This window comes from Panthera uncia, chromosome B4 (assembly GCF_023721935.1).
Source record: "Panthera uncia isolate 11264 chromosome B4, Puncia_PCG_1.0, whole genome shotgun sequence".
Lineage (NCBI taxonomy): Eukaryota > Metazoa > Chordata > Mammalia > Carnivora > Felidae > Panthera > Panthera uncia.
The window spans coordinates 36,973,317-36,991,422 of NC_064809.1; the positions used below are offsets into that span (position 1 = coordinate 36,973,317).

General features: G+C 42.8%; 1 protein-coding gene across 2 annotated transcripts in view; it reads right to left on the reverse strand.

The window, feature by feature from the left end:
- The window catches only part of LOC125918716 (maestro heat-like repeat-containing protein family member 1), a 93,419-nt gene that overhangs the window by 62,153 nt on the left and 13,160 nt on the right, over positions 1 to 18,106 (reverse strand). For both annotated transcript variants that reach the window (XM_049624871.1, XM_049624872.1), the window contains exons 2-18: positions 14,518 to 14,612; positions 14,067 to 14,189; positions 12,990 to 13,152; positions 11,827 to 11,919; positions 11,243 to 11,397; positions 10,733 to 10,873; positions 8,622 to 8,720; positions 7,970 to 8,048; positions 7,070 to 7,180; positions 6,000 to 6,073; positions 4,984 to 5,100; positions 4,727 to 4,771; positions 3,770 to 3,914; positions 2,194 to 2,237; positions 1,319 to 1,478; positions 759 to 811; positions 52 to 162 (exon numbers count right to left, since the gene is read on the reverse strand). In XM_049624871.1, coding sequence (XP_049480828.1) covers positions 52 to 162; positions 759 to 811; positions 1,319 to 1,478; positions 2,194 to 2,237; positions 3,770 to 3,914; positions 4,727 to 4,771; positions 4,984 to 5,100; positions 6,000 to 6,073; positions 7,070 to 7,180; positions 7,970 to 8,048; positions 8,622 to 8,720; positions 10,733 to 10,873; positions 11,243 to 11,397; positions 11,827 to 11,919; positions 12,990 to 13,152; positions 14,067 to 14,189; positions 14,518 to 14,610 — 1,806 coding nt within the window. In that variant the 5' untranslated portion in view covers positions 14,611 to 14,612. The remainder of the gene's footprint in view (positions 1 to 51; positions 163 to 758; positions 812 to 1,318; positions 1,479 to 2,193; positions 2,238 to 3,769; positions 3,915 to 4,726; positions 4,772 to 4,983; positions 5,101 to 5,999; positions 6,074 to 7,069; positions 7,181 to 7,969; positions 8,049 to 8,621; positions 8,721 to 10,732; positions 10,874 to 11,242; positions 11,398 to 11,826; positions 11,920 to 12,989; positions 13,153 to 14,066; positions 14,190 to 14,517; positions 14,613 to 18,106) is intronic.

The following is an 18,106-nucleotide window of genomic DNA, read 5'->3' on the forward strand; positions in this document are numbered from 1 at the left end:
CACACACACACACACACACACACACACACACACACACACACACACACCTACCTTCTCCTCCTCATCATCATCATTGAAATAATTTATCCTCTCCAAGACAACCTTAATGAGTTGCTCCAGCCAGCTGTCATCACTGATAGCCAATAATGACTGACTTGAAAACTGAGTAAAAAAGGAGAAAAGGACCACACAGAGCAGTGGCCGGGATTTTATGCCTCATGAAGTGGGTAAGAAAGAAGCAAGAGACAAGGGGACATGGTCTGTAAATATGAAAAAAGAGCTCAAGAAATGGGGAGGAGCTGAAATATACAAAGGGGGTTAGTCAGGACTGAGAATGACAATATAGCAACAATGATGGTAATGCCAATGATGTATGTGAAACTATAGTCTACAAGGCTCTCTCTCTCTCCTATATTATCCTATTCAATTATGAGAGATAGGAGTTATTTCTATTTTACAGATGAAGAAGCTGAGGCTGGCAAAGGCTAAATAACGTGCCCAAGATCACAAAGCTAGGGCCCCATTTCCTTACTCTCTCTTGACAGTCGGACTTTGAGGGTGTGGAAGGTAAATTAAGGTTTAGGATATAGTCAGAGACTCTGATGCAGAGGCCAGGAGCCAAGGATTCCCCAGAAATAAGTTTTCTTGAGTAGGGAGGTCTCTTGATCATGTCTCAGTCTCTGGGGGGTCTCCCTCAGGATCCTAAAGAGGAGAAAGAAGGCAAGTGTGGAGGGAGGAATGTCTCATAGGGTGCTCACCTGGAGCAGCCTGTCTTCCCACTCCTCCTGATTCAGGCTCTTCTCAGTGTGATCTAGGAAAGGAGAAAGCATGATCTGCCCGACCAGAAGGCCCCAGATGGGGAAAAAGAACCAACATCTGGACACTATTCCAGGGGCCTTATGCCCATCATCACATTTAATTTTCACCATGACCCCACAATATAACTGTTCTCCCACTTTACAGAGGCTCCAGGAAATGTATGACTTTTCAAAGGTCAAACGTACCCAGCAGGCAAGTGTTAGAACAAGGATACCAACCTGGGTCTCTCTGGTTCCAAAGCCCACACTTTTCCCTGATCCTCTGCCCACAAGAAGGGGCATTCTGGGAACTCTGGAGCCACAGAATTCTGGACTGCATATCTACTCAGTGCAGAACATGGTCCAAGAAGCAGACCTACCCAAATGGCATCTCAGAAAGACAGAGAGACTGGTCCTGGTTCTCCTCACCCCAAGGAAGATCCATCCTGTACCTCAGACTCTTCTGGAGTCTGCCCCCCTGCCCCAGCTCCATTTCTCCCACCTTGCAGCCAACCCCTCACCATCCAGCATCTGCAACATCTGTGGGATCTCCGTCATCCACAGCTGGCCCACATTCGAGTTGATAACGGGGTGCAGGGAGGTGATAGGATGCAGGGCATATAGTAGCCTTAGAGAGCTTACACCAAACTCCCCTTCTCTATAGGGCTTCAGGGAAAACATCTGAGAAACAAGAGAAGCGAGCAGGAGGCAGAGAACGGATTTAAGGGAAAAGAAGGAAGAAAATAAGAACAAATCCATTGAATGGTAGAGCTGAAGCTTAGACCTTCCCATTCTTTTCCACCTGTGAACTACATGTTCTGCAAGATGCTCTCAAAACGTTGCCTCCTCTGTGATGCCTTCTTTGATTCCTGGAGACCAAATCAGCCCATCACTCTTCTAAGATCCCAATGCACCCCATGTATTCCTCTACTAACATTTATCACACTGCATTATGGGTAGTTATTCCCAGGCTTGTCTTTCCCACTAAGACTGTGAACACTTCAAGAGCAGTTCTACACCTTGTCTTTGCAAGTATACATAATGTCTATAACATAATGTCTGGGCAAATAGAGAAACTCAAAACACACTTGCTGAGAAAATGAGATCCAGAAAGCCATGTCTAAGATCAACAGAGAACAGCTCACAATAAGGCCACATAGAATACAGGCCAGGTCTTCTCCGACCCACATTCCTTCCCTCCTCCGAGCTGTTTGGCCTGGATCACCTCTCCCCAAAGTCTCTATGATCTTTGGCCCTACCCTTTATTCCTTGCCCAGCACAATGCCTGGAATAGAGTGGTACTCAACTATTTGTAGAATGGGGAGATGGACGGATAGATGGATGGATGGAAGGATGGATGGCAAGGTAGTATTCATCCCATTCATTCATCACTTACCACAAGATGGGTCAGGAGTTTCTGTGGGGAGATGAACTGGGTAGCTGAGTTAAAAGAGGATAAGAGAATAGGACAGAGTCAGTGCCAGCTCCAGGATGCCCAACCTCCAGCCCCCCATTCCCAGCAGCCCACCATCCATTCTTTAGTGGAGGACAAAAAGCAAAGTGGAGAGTGAGCATTGGTGCCATTGCCATGGGGATTTTGACATTTTGACTCAGCCTCAAAACAAACCATTTCCAGCATAAAACAGATGCGTGCGCACGCGCACACACATACACACACACACACAGGAATATTATTCAGCTATAAAAAAGAATGATTATCTCGCCATTTATGACAACATGGATGGACCTAGGGGGTATAATACTAAGTGAAATAAGCACAACAGAAAAAGACAAATACCATATGATTTTACTTTTATGTGGAATCTACAAAACAAATCAAATGAACAAAGAAAAATAGAAACAGAAACAGAATCATAAATACAGAGAACAGATGGTTGCCAGAGGTGAGAGATGGGCAAGATAGGTGAAGGGGATGAAGAGGTACAAACTTCCAGTTGTAAAAGAAATAAGTCATGGGGATGAAAAGTACAAAGTAGGGAATATAGTCAACAATATTGTAATCATACTTATGGTGACAGATGATAACTATACTTATCATGGTGAACATAATGTATAGAATTGTCACATCACTACATGGTACACTTGAAATTAATACAACACTGTATGTCACCTATATCACAATTTTAAAAGCTTTTTTTTTTTGATAGAGAGAGAGAGAGAAACTAGGGAGGAAAGGCTGCTATGTCAGCCTGGCATTGTCCAGCCAGAGCATGGTAAATGGTCATTACCCATGAGTGTATTCTATTAGTGGACACCTTGAAAACATCTCCCACTATTCTAAGTTGTAATCCAGGTATACATTTTATTGAGCGTAGACTTTCATATTTGAAAATCCTAGGTCCATATTTTAAATATCTATTGTTCATATGGATTATAATCAGAACTCTCAACACTGGGAAAGTAATTTGTTACCTTTCCACCTTTTAAACCCTAATAAAGAATGCTTATTTTCCAAACACACAAGCACACATACATACCCCAAGTAATGTGCTGAACAGATATCCTCACCCCAACTCTGACTCCCACTGGGACTCGAAGTCAAGAAGGGGTGAACAAAGAGTAATGCTCAGAATCGGGGCAAAGGGTCAGGAATGTCTGTGTACACATTACTTTGTAATTAACAACAATATTCTTACATCTCTACTCCAGTGTTTCAAGATGAGGAATAAAGGCAAGAAGGATTTGTGTCTGGGGTTGCCTGTCTCCCAAAGAAATCCCCTTTTCATTCATGTGAAGGGCCAAATGGCATCAATCTGCTGTGCTAACCCTTTGCCTACCTCCTCCATCATGGCTCAGGCTCACAGCCATAGCCCTGCAGATCTGCACCCTGTCCCTACACCCACCGCCCCTTCAGAATCTCACCCTGTCTCCTGCCCCCACTCTCCCGGCCTGTGGCAGCCTGTGCTTTCACAGTTAACCTCTCTCCACAGTCTTCCCCACCGTGTACTTACGCCTGAGGTGAAAGCTGCTGAGGTAGGGAACCTGGCCCAGGGAACGGGCCCTCAGAGCCATTTTCGTGGCCATCTTACTCAGGGGCACGAAGGCCAAGGTGTTGCTGGGCTGGCATACCAAGGTGATCAGTTTGGGCAAGGTTACCTAGTAAGATGTGGCAAGGGATTCAATGTCAAGCCCCAAATTAGCCCCAACTATAAGTTCTCCAACCCCATGGCTTTGTCTTCCTTTCCTGGAGGGGCATTTGAGACCTTATATACACAGTCTGCCCATTTCCTGCCCTTCCCTCTCACCCTCTTTCCCTTTCCACTCCATGTTGGTAAAACATAACCAAGGTCCTGATTAAAATTACAGTAGGAAGGACTTGATTAGATAGAGGGACTTCTTGAAATTTGGAATTGTGTGACTTGTAATCACCTTCACTGGGGAACATCCCAAGGGTAGAAGACATGCTAGTGATCAGGAGACAGCTTTGCTGGGAGAGGGGGACTCTGGGAGGGAGAGTAAATCACAGCTTTTCCTCCCATGGCCCCTGACTCAACTCTGACCCACACAGCAACCCGTAGGAGTCTTCAAGAATCCCTAGAGATTGCTAAGACCAGCAAGGGTGAATAGTCACCAACTTTTTTACAGAAAGAGAAACTGCAACCTAGAGAGCAATTTACTCAAGATTTTACAGCCAGAAACTGGCTGAACAGGACCCAGGCTCAGGCCTCCAGGTTTACCATCCAGTGACCCTCTTCTGCTCCACTGAGCCACTTCTTAGAGAAGTCCCAGGCACTTGAGTGGTTTCAGACAGAGGTGGGGAGGGTGGAAGAGACAGTACAAGGGGTTATATGGAGTTGGGAGGGGGTGGAAGGCAGGCAGAGAGTATGCAATCTGGGTGTCAGGGTAGTGATCTGGGGAGTCAGGGGAGGAGGAGATGAAGGGGCCTCTTTGACCCTAGTTGTTTGTACCATCTGTAGGATTTTGGAACACGTTAGTTGGATGTCCTCTTCATTCTGGAATAAGAAAAGGAAATATTTAAATCTGAAACCAGTGCTAGCTGAGTCTTCTGGCTCAAGGCCTCCCCTGGCTCACCTCTCAGAGTTTAAGATATCAAAGCCCATTCTCATTGTGCCAACCATACCCTCCTCTTCTTTCCCTTCTGCTCCCAAACCTGCCCTTCTCTTGCTCCCACCCTCTGTCTGCTCCCTGCCTGGACCCTGCTCACTGAGCAGTCAGACACGCTGAGCTTGATGACATAGTTGATGATGATGCTCCCCTGGGGCAGGGCCAAGTAGTCATGCTGGATCAGCATCTCGATGAAGTTCAGGAGGGCCCTTCGCACCTGTGGGGGTTATAGACCATCATGTGGCAACATAGGAAGGCACATCAGTATGACCCTTCCTATTCCAGGTGAGGACACAGAGGACCAGAGCAGGTGAGGGGTATCTTCAAGCGACTCAGATCTCCTGACTTCAAACCCAATGTGACTCTTCAGTGGGCTCCAGGGGATGACAGCCACTGACCCTGACCACCTTACTCCACCCTCAAATTCTAGCCCATTTCAGCTGCTACCAGGATGCTACCATCCTCCTGGAGAACTATAAGCACTTAGCTTGCCCACACCTTATATAAGATAAGAAATTGGCAGAAGTATTGGGTAGGGAGAAATCGGAGTCCAGGAAAAGTACCATGTTCTGGCCTTCGTTGAGAAAGCCAGGAATGAATCCCTCAAGTCCTGAGGGCCCAGCCCTCATGATCCCAGTCTCTCCATTAACCTTCTGAATATTTAGGACTTTGTTTTTAGGGATAGTGTCATTGTTGTCCATTTAGCACCCTAAACCACTGCTCCTCTTCTCCCTGTCCTGCACGATTCAGAGCTGGGAGCAGTTTCTGCCTCTAAGCCTGGCAGAGCTTGTTAAAACCATGGCTTCTCAGACCCCATGCTAGATATAATGTTTGAGGTCTTCTTCCCCTCTGAATTTTTAGTATCCTTTAGAGCTCTGTGTCCCCACTGACAAGGCTCAGAAAATAGCTGGAACCACCCGTCCGCTTCTCAAATCCTTCTCAGGTTTGAAGAGCCCAAAGGTAACCCATGGGAATGTCTGAGGCCATGAAGAGCTTGGTAAGAGTGCCTTACCTCTCCCCTCATCCATGAACCCCCCCCCTCTCCATTTTATACAACTTCAAGGTCTCATAAAACCAATTGCCCTCCCAGCCCAAACATTTAGCCTTTCTGCTCACTGGTTTGAGATCCTCCTGAATCATGATTATGACTGAATGCATCACCTCATTCTTCAGTTGCTCTGTCTGGGGCACTAGAGAAAAGACAGACATGCAGCTGGGGGTCAATTTCCACCCTTCTCTGTTGTTTTGGGAGGCACAAGAAGATAAACAGCTGGGAGGAATTCTAGGTACTGTCCTGGTATTCAAGGGCCAGGTAGAATCCTTAGAGGTTATTTCCACCATACTTTTGCTTCAAAGCAGACTGAAGAGTGACCTAAAACAGTATTTTCATCAAGCTGGCATTTGAGTTCCAGCCCTTTCCAGTTTCCTATGACTGCCCACACAAATCCACCTCTCCAGCTGCTCCCCCTGCCCCATATATATCTCAACCTTTAGAACTATGACCACTGTTCTTCTGTTCTGTTCTTCTTTATGTGAATTCCCTCTCCTAACTTGCTGTTACAATCTCCTTGCCTGCATCTCCTGCACAGAGCCCATCTCATCTCTGGATTGACAAGCTTCTCTGTTTTCCTATTGCACATCACCATGCTCACATTTAAACAACCTATCACATATTATCTTGCATTGTTTCACTATCTGAACAGCTTTTTATTCCCTGCTTGATAGTGAACTCTTTTGAGAGTAGAGACTATGTTTTATTTAAGTGTCTATTTTCAGTACCTTGCACCGTGCTAGGCACAAAGCAAAGGTTTGGCAAACACTTGATTGGAGTTGAAGCCTATTCCCACAAGATAACAATCATAGACTACATCACTATGAAACTGACTGCATAGTGGGAACTTGTCTAAGCACCTGGCATATGTTTTTCTCATTTAATCTTCACTAAAAACCCTGAAAGGTAGGTATTAATATTACCTCCATTTTCAGATGAGGAAATAGAGGTACAGACTAAAAGCAACCTGTTACAGTTTGCACGCTAATAAGAAGTGAAGGCAAGATTTAAACCTATTGAGTTTACTTTGAGTTTACATTGAGTTTAAAACCAAGTTTTTAACTACTACATGGGACTGTCTCCCAGAGAAAAGAGCTCTCATAGGAAAGAAGATCCATAGGACCAGGCCACTCACCTTTCTGGAGCACATCTGTGAAAATTTGAATGGTTGATACTATCTTGGCTGGATCCTTGGATTCCACATTCTCTCGTATTAAGGTTACCACCCGATCATTATATAACTTGGCTATCAGAAGGGTGTGAATACAAGGGAATCAAGTGTATGTTTAAGTAGGAAGTGGTAAGTAGAAGTAAATCATGTTTAGCAAACCACTGATGCCATGAACTAGATAAACTAGTGTCCTTTAGGTTGGAGAAAGGAAAAAGGGAAAAAGAGAGCCAGTGTTTACTCAGCATTTACCATGTGCCAAGCACAGGGCCAGATCGTTTTCCTGAGCTGGGCTCTGTCCCTCCACGGCTCCACCACACGCCCTCCCATAGGTCAGCACACTTTTCATGATGATTAGTGTTGTAATTACAGGATCACCTTTCTTTTTTTTAATTTTTTTTATGTTTATTTATTTTTGAGAGAGAGAGAAACAGCATAAGTGGGGGAGGGGCAGAGAGAGAGGGAGACATAGAATCCAAACAAAGCAGGCTCCAGGCTCTGAGCTGTCAGCACAGAGCCCAATGCGGGGCTCAAACCCACAAACTGCAAGATCACAACCTGAGCCAAAGTCGGACCCTTAACTGACTGAGCCACCCAGGAGCCCCTACAGGATCACCTTTCTGAGCTGGGAATCAGTGAAGGAGAAAGAGAAGTCAACTTCAGGTAAAGGGAATGGAGCTATGTCTATACCCTTCGAGATTCATTGAATTTCAGGCAAAGCTCACATGGATCACTTTGCATTTAATCTAGAAGAATGGAAGCCTCTTATGGGAACTTAGGCCCCTGCTCCAGTCCAAGGAGACAAAAAAATGATCCTGAGTGCCCACCCACACAAATACCTGGGGTTAGGGAACTGTGGTAACTTACTCAGGATATAGAAGGTCTTCAGGGCAAGGCTGTGGTTCTGTACAGAGTGATGATTTGAGTCCTCAACTGTTTCACTCAGCTGTGGGGAGACCAAGGCCATCAGACCCAGGAGGACTGAAACTAAGGGCCCTGAATGTGGATGAGGAAACCAAGGCATGTATCCATGGGAAGTGTGGTGCTTAGCCATAAGGAGAACAAGAAAACAGAACCCAGGAATCCACATTCCCAGCCCCAAAGGGAAGAAGACAGTGGGAAGCAAATTAAACATACAGAAGGTAACCCTTTTCTGCAAAATGTTCAGTTTTCCTCTTCCTACTCTAGGCTGCAAAACAGAGGGCCTGACATTTCGCACAGGTATTATGGAGTGGTTTGAACTTTCTGCCTTTTAACCAGAGATTAGGCGGAAGCAGCAAAGGTCTGTGACCTTCAAGAAACATGTAGAATGTACCCAATTTACCTTATGGAGAATATCCCACTCAGTTCCCGGAATCCAGGCATTTGCCTATTCCAGGGAAACCTGATGTGTATGGTTAAGGTCACCATGTGAAAGACACCTCCATCGTGTGGAGGTTGTGACCTGAGCTGGGGTAGCCATCACCTCCAAAGAAGAGAGAAAGCAAGCCCATAATCCTTCTAGCCCCATAACACTCACCTGTTTGAACAGCATGCCTATAATATTTCCCAGCTGGGATTCCAAGTTTATACCTCCACAGCCACTAAGAGCCAGAGCATCTATAAGTTGGAAGATACACTGTGTGAATAAGGACAGAATAAGTACAAGTCAGCTCAGACTTTCCACAGCCTCAAGAGAAATCCTCTGTCCTCACATCTACTCTTCAAGGATGGCCCAAGTCATCATTGTTTCACACTGCCCTCTTGGACATTTCCAAAAAAGGCTCAGGGTCTAGTTCTTTCATAGCCTAACACAGTCATGACCTGCCCTTCCACTTTGCCCAATAAGCTATACTTATTTTCATATAATCTCATTATTCCACAGAAACCTATAGGGAAATTCAACATTGCAAGTATTGGCTGTCTTCAAAGGAGCAGGATAAATTTAAAAAATCAACATTTCCTCTCCTTTGGTCTACCTGATGGATTCCCAGTTAGGGCCAGTTTGCTTAAATAGAGCTGGCTAGTGCTAGTTGATGTCCAAACAAAATTATACTGTGGGCTGATAATTATCTTGATTCTTGACCACCATTCCTTGGAGAGAGGGAGGAGGAGGAATGAGAAGAAGAAAGGGAGTAGTCAAAACATTTCCACTGTCAGCCAAGACATGAGGTGAAATTTCCACCTGAATAATCTTCAGACTAGTAATTGGTATACAAATTTCAGCCTTCAACTGGCTAATTGGCTACATAGAGCAAACCTTTGTTCCAAATTCATAGACCATACACCAGGCAACATGGAGACATGTGCCAGAAGGGAGATTAAACAAGAGATTGTGTGGCTGGTCCACTAATGTGGAAAACTCAGAGCATATGTGTGAGAAAGGCCATCCCTTCATATACCAAGGAAAGTGTATTTGAGGTGGTAGCATAACAGTAGACTGAACACTGTAGTCACTGGAAACTTGATGTTAATGTGTGTTGCACTCAAAAAAAAATCCTCCTCTTTGAAATTCACAAATGCACATTAGCATATTTAGTAACCCTGAAAAATATGCCTCTCAGATGCCTATTGGTGCATAATTGACCAATATGTGCAGCTGCCATGCTCTAAAATCCATCACTGTGTTAAAACTGAAGTCAGATTCCCACAGGTTTGTCCCAGCCAATGACTGAATATGGCAGGTCCACTAAAACGGGCCTATTAGTCCTTCAAGATATAGGACTTTTCTGATGGGTAACTTTGGTTCAGTGACTCCCTGTTGGCTTTACTAAAACTTTCTTACAACTGCACTGTAATCTAAAACCTTCCTCTCTTTCTTCTCTCCTTCCCTTCCTTCCCTCCTTCTCCCTAGCCTTATCAAGGGTCAGACATACATCATAGTCTGATGGCTCTCCAAATCCTCTCTGGTTCTATCCCTGTTTTCCCTCACAGATGTTTCTCCAATAAATCTCTTGCACCTCTAATCACATGTTAGTATTTGCTTCTTGGAGGACCAGATTAGCCTACATACTGAAAGCTCTGAGAAGTCCTGCATTTAAGATATTTATTTAATTTTAACTCAGTATTTCCCACCCATTTTGCTAACTAACACATCTTCTTTTTGCGGAATCCCCATTAAAATTTGAAGGGAAATTGGTTTGAGGAATGCCATTGAAATGCAAGAAGGACTGAAACAACAATCAGAAAATTTGGGTAGTGGTTCCGAGTCCTCTGCTCCTAAAGATATCTAATATTGGTGTAACAGTTCTAAGGTAGGCAGAATATAGCAATGGCCCCCCCAAATTCCAGGGCCTTTCTCCCAGTTATTCAATCAAGCAGTAATGTAGGTGTTTATATGAAGAGATTTTGCAGACATAATTAAAGTCCCATACCAGTTGACCTTAAAATAGGGACATTATCCAGGTGGGCTTGATCTACTCTGATGAGCCATTTAAATCTGAGTCTAGAGGTAAGAGGAAAGTCAGATTCAAAGTGTGAGATGAATTCAAAATGGGAGTGGCAGAATTCCAACAAAACCTCACTTTACAAAAACAAGTTTCAGGCTGGATTTGGCCTGTGGGCCGTGCTTTGCCAACCCCAGCATTAATTACTCAGTAAACATGGAAAGCATAAACCCATTAAGTTATCTTCTCACCCCATTCCAATCACCTGGGAAATGTAGAAAGGTGCCACTTTTGCAGACATCAAAGTCATTAACCATCGGGTTAAACGGTTCACTTGATTCTTGAGTTTGGATGGTGGAATGAGGAAGAAGAGATGGCCAATTATCACCAGAGTTTCCTCTGTCACCTGTGCCCAAGGAAACACAACAAACTTGCCTCAGCTCAGGGATGAAGGCAAGATAATCCCTTAGAGGCTTTGCCTTAGTCCTTTTTGTATCTGCAAGGTTTAGCACAGTGCCTGGCAAATGATGGTAATCAGTAAATGTAAGGTTGCTTAATTGCATACATATTATGTGAACAGACAGTGGAGTTTTCTGATAGTACCCTTTTAAGGAGAATGGGAGGAGGAACCTGAGGAAAATCACCCTGCTCTTTTGGAAGAGCCATTTAAGTTATCCTCCCACCAATAAGTGGCTAGACATGGCCCTGTCCCATCTTTGATTCAAGACTTACTCCTTCAGCCCATGCATCCAGCCCCTGCTATCTACAATCCCACCTTGTTGTTGCTCCTCAGGGACCAACGATTGAAGAGAACCCGAAGGGTGAGGTAAGCCTTGATGGACAGTGCCTCTTGTGTGATGTCCATCATTTCATCATTCTTAGTACCCAGATCCAGATGTTTCCGGGCACTGATGACCAATCCTTTGAGCACTATGAGGGTTAAAGGGAGTTTGAGCTGCACATCACCTTTCCTTTCCCACAAAACGAAACATACATACATGTGGGCACAGTCTTCTCATCCCCAACTCTAAAAGGGTCTGTGGTGTCCTGTGCTGGGAAACACCAACCCATTCACCATCTCCCCAACTATCTTTCTTTTCTGACCACACTTTGTCCACACAGCAGGGAAAGGGAAAGTGGTTGAGGCTGCCTACACCCACAGCATCCCTAATCAAACTTGGTCCTTGCCCCAGATCAGGAGAAGAAAAGTCAGATGGAGAAGAGCAGCTGCTCTCAGACATTTCCTGCCCCTCCCCAGCCTTCTGGGATCCCTATTCAGAGGGACCCAGTCTCATTCTTCCCTTCTTTCCTCTCTCCCTTATTCCAGTAGAGTCTTCCCCAGACCCTCCTAATCCTCACCATGACATACTGCCAACATGTCATCCTCCTTTTGGGCCATCCTCAGAAGGTGCAGTATATATTCCCATGTGACACCAATGTAGGGGTCTGCACCTAAGAGAGAGAGTACAAGAAAAACATCCCTATCCCAGGGAGGGGTGCATCCTAGCCTTAGTGTAGGAAACTCTATAGATTGGGAGGCAGGAGACCTGGGTTCTGATCCTAGCTCTGCCTCCAGAGTCTGGGCAACCTGGAGCAAGTTACTTAATTTATCTGAGTTTCAGCTTCTTCAACTGTTAAATAGGACTACAATTCCTGATGTGACTGCTGCACAGGGCTGCTGGAAAGATTAAGCTCAATAATGGATGTTAGCATAGCATACAGATACAAGATATTGGTACAGCCTAGGCATGAACACTCCCTTCCAAGGACCCTTAAGGAAATAAAGAGCGATGATGTCTGAAGTGGATGTGAAAACATTTGTCCTGATTATATCAGGATACACATTTCCAATTTCTGTTACTGTGTCCTCTGAGCTTGCTGTGCAGCCTAAGCCACATGCCTTGTCATTTTTATCTTAATGCCCAGAAGGTCAGCTGACTTCCCCCAGATTCTCTTTGGCCCCAGTTCCAAGTGGTAAAGGGAAGTCACTGTCATAGTCCGGTGACTTGATTATTTTTTCATACTTTGTGATTGGGAGAGGGTAGTGGAATGAGTAAGAGAGCCACTGCCATCACCAATAGCCACCAGGATAGAGATTGTATGGTGATTCTTGGTCTCATCCTGCTACACTATTACCTTCCAAGCCCCTAATCAAATTCAAAACTTAAGGTTCCCTTAAGTAAACCACTCCTTGCTTCCTCCTTTGCCCCACCCCACCACTCTATTCTGCCTTCTCTCTCCACCTGGAGTCTTCTCTCCAGCTCCACAGTCTCTCATGCCCTAATATGTCCTACTCTGCCATTCTTGGTCTCCATAAACTCCCTCCTGAGTTCCCAGCAGCCCAATAGGGACCTAGTTTGTCCCCTTCCCATCTACACATACATCCCATGACTGAACTAAATGGAGATGTCCAATGAGAGGAATCAGGAGGATAAAGCTAGTCTAGAATAAATACAAAGCCCCCACCCCCTGCTGGCCCTATCCTCTTCTCAGACTAACTCTTCCACAATAGGGATCTATACCCTGGCAGAAGATGAGTCTCCCCACTGCAACCAGGAGACCGTTTGGGGGCAAGTTGTTCAAATGCCATCTGTCCCACAGCTTGAAGATGACTATTCCTGGAGACTGGAACCCCAGAGCCAATAGGACTTCAGTGCACAACTCCTCCAGTTCTCCCTCTGGCTTCTGAAAAGAGAAAGACTAACTGTTCCAAGGCTAATCCCCGAGATGAGTCCCACAGCTCTGAGAATCAGATTTGGTCAATAAGTGATTCTCCTCCATCGAATAGGCAGGAACTCACCTACCACCCATCCAATAGACACCTTCCCAGTGATGGAGGGCAAGAGCTTCCTAAAGTGTGCAAAGAACAGGAAGACAAGAAATCCGCACAATCTGTGTATTGGGGTGGGAGTGGGGATTAAAGTTTCCAAAGCACAGAGGTTTCACTGCAGCAGCAAGTGAATCATCAGGAAAGTGGGTAGATTACAGAAGCAACTTTGGAAGTCCCTGAAAGGTCAGTGGTCTTGATCAGAAGACAGGCCTGCCAAAGAAGGCAGGCAAACTGGAAGGAAGATACCCCATAGGTAGGTAGTTAACCAAGAAAATAAGGAACCAGATTAACCCAATGTCAGGGAAGTAAGTACAAAGTATGTGAATAGATGGATAAGTAGATATCATGAATGTTCACTCTAAAGGTGGGCTAGCATACAGATATGTGGGTTTAAATAAGTTAGTAAATAGAGATGCTTAGTTGAGTTGTAATAACAAAGGTGACCACCTAAGGAATCCCAGGACACAGTCTGAAAACCAGGTCAGACTCTGAGATCAACAGCCCAAATCCTTCCCCCTTTCCATTTCACTCCTCCTGCCTCACCACTTCACTTCACTACTGTATCTTCCAGTTCTGTCTATGTCACAATTCTTGAGATAGGCTCACAGTACAAGATATGGACTCCAGCAAACTGTTTAGAAATGAGATACTCATATCCAAGTTTTCACATAGTTTCCAAGTGTCATCATCCACCAGAAAGAACTCTTGGGCTCATACCTGGGGTGCTTTCTTTCCCCAAAGCTCCCAACCCAGAGGCACAGCTCCTCACCATGGTCTTCATGTAGTCAACGATGATATCTGTCACCTTCTGGCATCGTGGAGTTGCCATCTTGTTATTTAGGATTTTGACTTTCAGCAACTTGAGCGTTTGTAAGACATTGTCTGCTGACAACTATAGGAGAGAGGGGACTCAAGAAGAAAGGAAGGTTGAAGGGTAAAGATAATAAAGAGAATAATGATCCCTGGTCAAGAAAGGAAGAGGAGGAGTGAATCTAGGAAGAGGATTAAAGCTGGACCAGAGGTTGAGGAGTGAAGAATATGGGCCAGACTAGGAACACTGGAACTAGACCTGGAGCTATGAATGGACTGGACCAAGTAGTGCTCTGCTGACTGGAAATTTTCCCACTCTCCTGGCACAGTGGGTGTGTGCCCAACCAAATACCTTGATCGAGATGGTCCTATGCTGGCTGGAGCCAGGAAGATGTCTGAGATGTCCTCACCTGACCAGCAACTTGGAGTGCCTCCATAAAGTCCTTGATGTTCTTTTCTGAGACATCCAAGTTCCTGTCCGTGATCTCTGAAGAACCTACCATAACTATAAACATCTCTATAAGAAATAAAAATGGTGAGGAGGGGGAGCTGTTTCTCTCTTGCTATAGGTGGGTACTTCATCACAGGTGGGTATCATGGTATGATGAAAACATGCAAAGAATAATTAAGAATCAGAAGACACAAGTTTGGCTCCTGACTCAGAGTTTGTCCCCCACTAGCAATATATCCTTAGGCAATTTATTTAACTCCTGGAGACTCTATTTATTCATATGTAAAATAAGTATAATAAAAATTAACATGAGAGTCAAAAAAGATGAGATAGGTACTATTAGGTATCACTTTCAGCATTTCAGCCTGCCCTTTGGATCACATCTTTTCCCTTGACATTATAAAGTGCTTTCTATGGGTGAGAGTTGGATAGAGATTTGGAGTAGGAGAGTACTTGTCTATAGGACTACAAAAATTTCATAGAAATAAAATAATTTCATATTAATAAAATTGGCTATTATAAACTACAAACTTATATTCCAGTGACATATACCCATAGTTTTGGTTAATAATGATAGGGAAAAAAAGCCAGAAAATTAATTTGGTCTGAGTTCAGTCTATCTGCTACCAGCAACAATGGATTATTTATTCATTCATTCATTCATTCATTAATTCAAATGTTCTGGTTTGTCTTCACTAAAGGCATTATTTAACATGCCTTAATTTACTCATTTGTAAAATGGTCATCATTGTGGTAGTGATAGTAGAAGTAATAGTCATAGTAGTCGTAGCAATAGTAGTAGTAGTATCTAACTCATAGAACTGTTAGGAACATTATATGAAATAATATATGTAGAATAGTGCCTGGCATATAGTATTAACTCAGTAAATATTGATTATTATTCTCAATTAGAAACTGTTGGCACTCTACCTGAATCCACAACATCCCCATATCTCTACAGGAGAAGAGCCACTTACTGTCATTTTAAGACCAGGTTCTGGACATTAGATCAGGAGTAGGGGTGCAAATGAGACAGTCACAAAAAGCAACTAGAAAGGAAGTGTTTTACACAGAAGGAGAGAAAGAGGGAAAGGAAGAGAAATAGAGAGATGCTACTTAAAATAAACAAACTCAAGTTCCCAAAGACATGTAGAAATCTAATGCTACAAAAGATAGACAACATAACAAAATCAACAATTGGAACAGGAAATTACTTCAGAGGAGATTAATTTTGTAAAACAGTCTCTCAAAGACTTTAATAAAATAATAATAATGATAATCATTGTCACCATCCTCTTCTCCTCCACCTCCTCCTCCTCATTATCATCAAATGAATGTGCTTAGGATGCTAAAAAAGTGAAGAAATAATTTCCATCTTAAAAGAACAAATAAAGACAGAATGAAATAATTTATAGGTAGATATGAAAAGAACCAATTAGAAAACTTGGAAATGAAAAACATAGGCATCAAAATTTGAAATCTCAACAAATAATATATAATCAAGACTGAATACAGTTAAAGAATTAGTAAATCAGGGGCGCCTGGGTGGCTCAGTCAGTTAAGCGTCTGACTTCAGCTCAGGTCACGATCTCGCGGTCCGTGAGTTCGAGCCCCGCGTCGGTCTCTGGGCTGATGGCTCAGAGCCTGGAGCCTGCTTCCGATTCTGTGTCTCCCTCTCTCTCTGCCCCTCCCCCGTTCATGCTCTGTCTCTTTCTGTCCCAAAAATAAATAAACGTTAAAAAAAAGTTTAAAAAAAAGAATTAGTAAATTAGAAAATAGTGAGGAATTCACCCAGTGTGCAATGTAGGAAAAAAAAGAAAATAATTTTTAATAAAAGAACAAGTAGCAGGTGTGTTGGATGGACTGAGAGGAGTTCCAAAAGAATGGCAGGATGGTAATATATAAAGATAACTGAGACTTTTCTAGAATTGAAAAAAAAAAGACAAGAATCCTCTGATGGGAAGTGTAACCCAAGTACTCACCAGGACAAATAAAGATAAACTGATGTTTCAGTGACACTGCAGAACATCAGGGATAAAAATTAAAATTCTAGAGCCACTAGAATAAAACACAAATTACCTACAAAGGAATAACAATCAGCTAGTTCCTTAACAGCAACAAGAGATGCTAAAAGATAGTAAAGAAATATCAAGATGGATGTTGTACTCTACCCTATAGACTAAGAGTCTAAAATATCGACTGTAGGGGCACCTGGGTGGCTCAGTTGGTTAAGCGTCCAACTTCAGCTCAGGTCATGATCTCATGGTTCATGAGTTCAAGCCCCATGTCAGGCTCTGTGCTGACAGCTCACAGTGTGGAGCCTACTTAGGATTCTGTGTCTCCCTCTCTCTGCCCTTCCCCTGCTTGCACTCTGTCTCTCTCTCCCTCAAAATAAATAAACATTAAATAAAGTTTTAAATAACCACTGTAGTAAATATAAAAGAATGTGTAAATAATTAGGTAATCGAAGGGGAAAATAGAATGATTTTTTTAAAAAATTCAATCCAAATAAAGGCAAGAAAATAGAGAAATTAGAGACATATAACAGGTGGCATATTCAGAAAATGCTTTTAAAGAGGGTAGATTTAAGCCCAGATATACTAGTAATTACATTCAATGTAAATTTATTACATGTTCCAATTAAAAGAAAAAGATGTCTAAACTGAATTAACAATAAAACCAATCATATGCTATCTACAAGAGACACATCTCAAGCAAAGGATGCAGAAAGACTGAAAGAAAAGGAAAGGCAAAGATATATCAAGCAAACATGAATCCAAAAAAAAGCTAGTATAGCTAGATTAGCAGCAGATCTTCAATAGATCTTAAGGCAAAGAGCAGTACTAAAGAACATCATTTCATATTAATAAAAGATTTAGTTCACCAAGAAGATACACTCTTACATTGGATGAGTTTAATAACATAACCTCAAAATGTATAAAGCAAAAATTGATAGAACAAAAAGGAGAAACTGATAAACCCAGGTTTAAAATGTCAGGTTTTTTAACACCTATCAGAACTGATAGAACAAAAAGATAATCAGTAGGAATATAGATTTGGAAACTATTATTAACAAATTTATATAAGGAACCTACAGAACACTGTCCCCAACAACTGCAGAATGTATATTCTCTTCAAGCATACATAAAACATATAATATCGATTGTGTGCTGGGCAATACAGCAAGAATCCACAGATTTCAAACAACTAAGTTCATATAGAACATGTTTTCTGTCCACATGTGATTAAGCTAGAAATAATAAAAATATAACCTCAAAATCTTCATATGTTTGAACATTAAGAAATATACTTCTAAATAAACAATGGAACAAAGAAGCAACCTCAGTGGAAATTAGGAAATATTTCAACTGAATGACAAAAATATGACATGTCAAAATTGCTATGAGGCAGCTAAAACTCTTTATAGGGGAGTTTACAGCATTAAATATAAACATTAATTTGAAATAAAGTAAATGTTTTGTATAAGTAAAAAGTACAAGTCAGAAATAGAGTAATCCTCAAAAATCGAAAACAAACTGAAACAAACA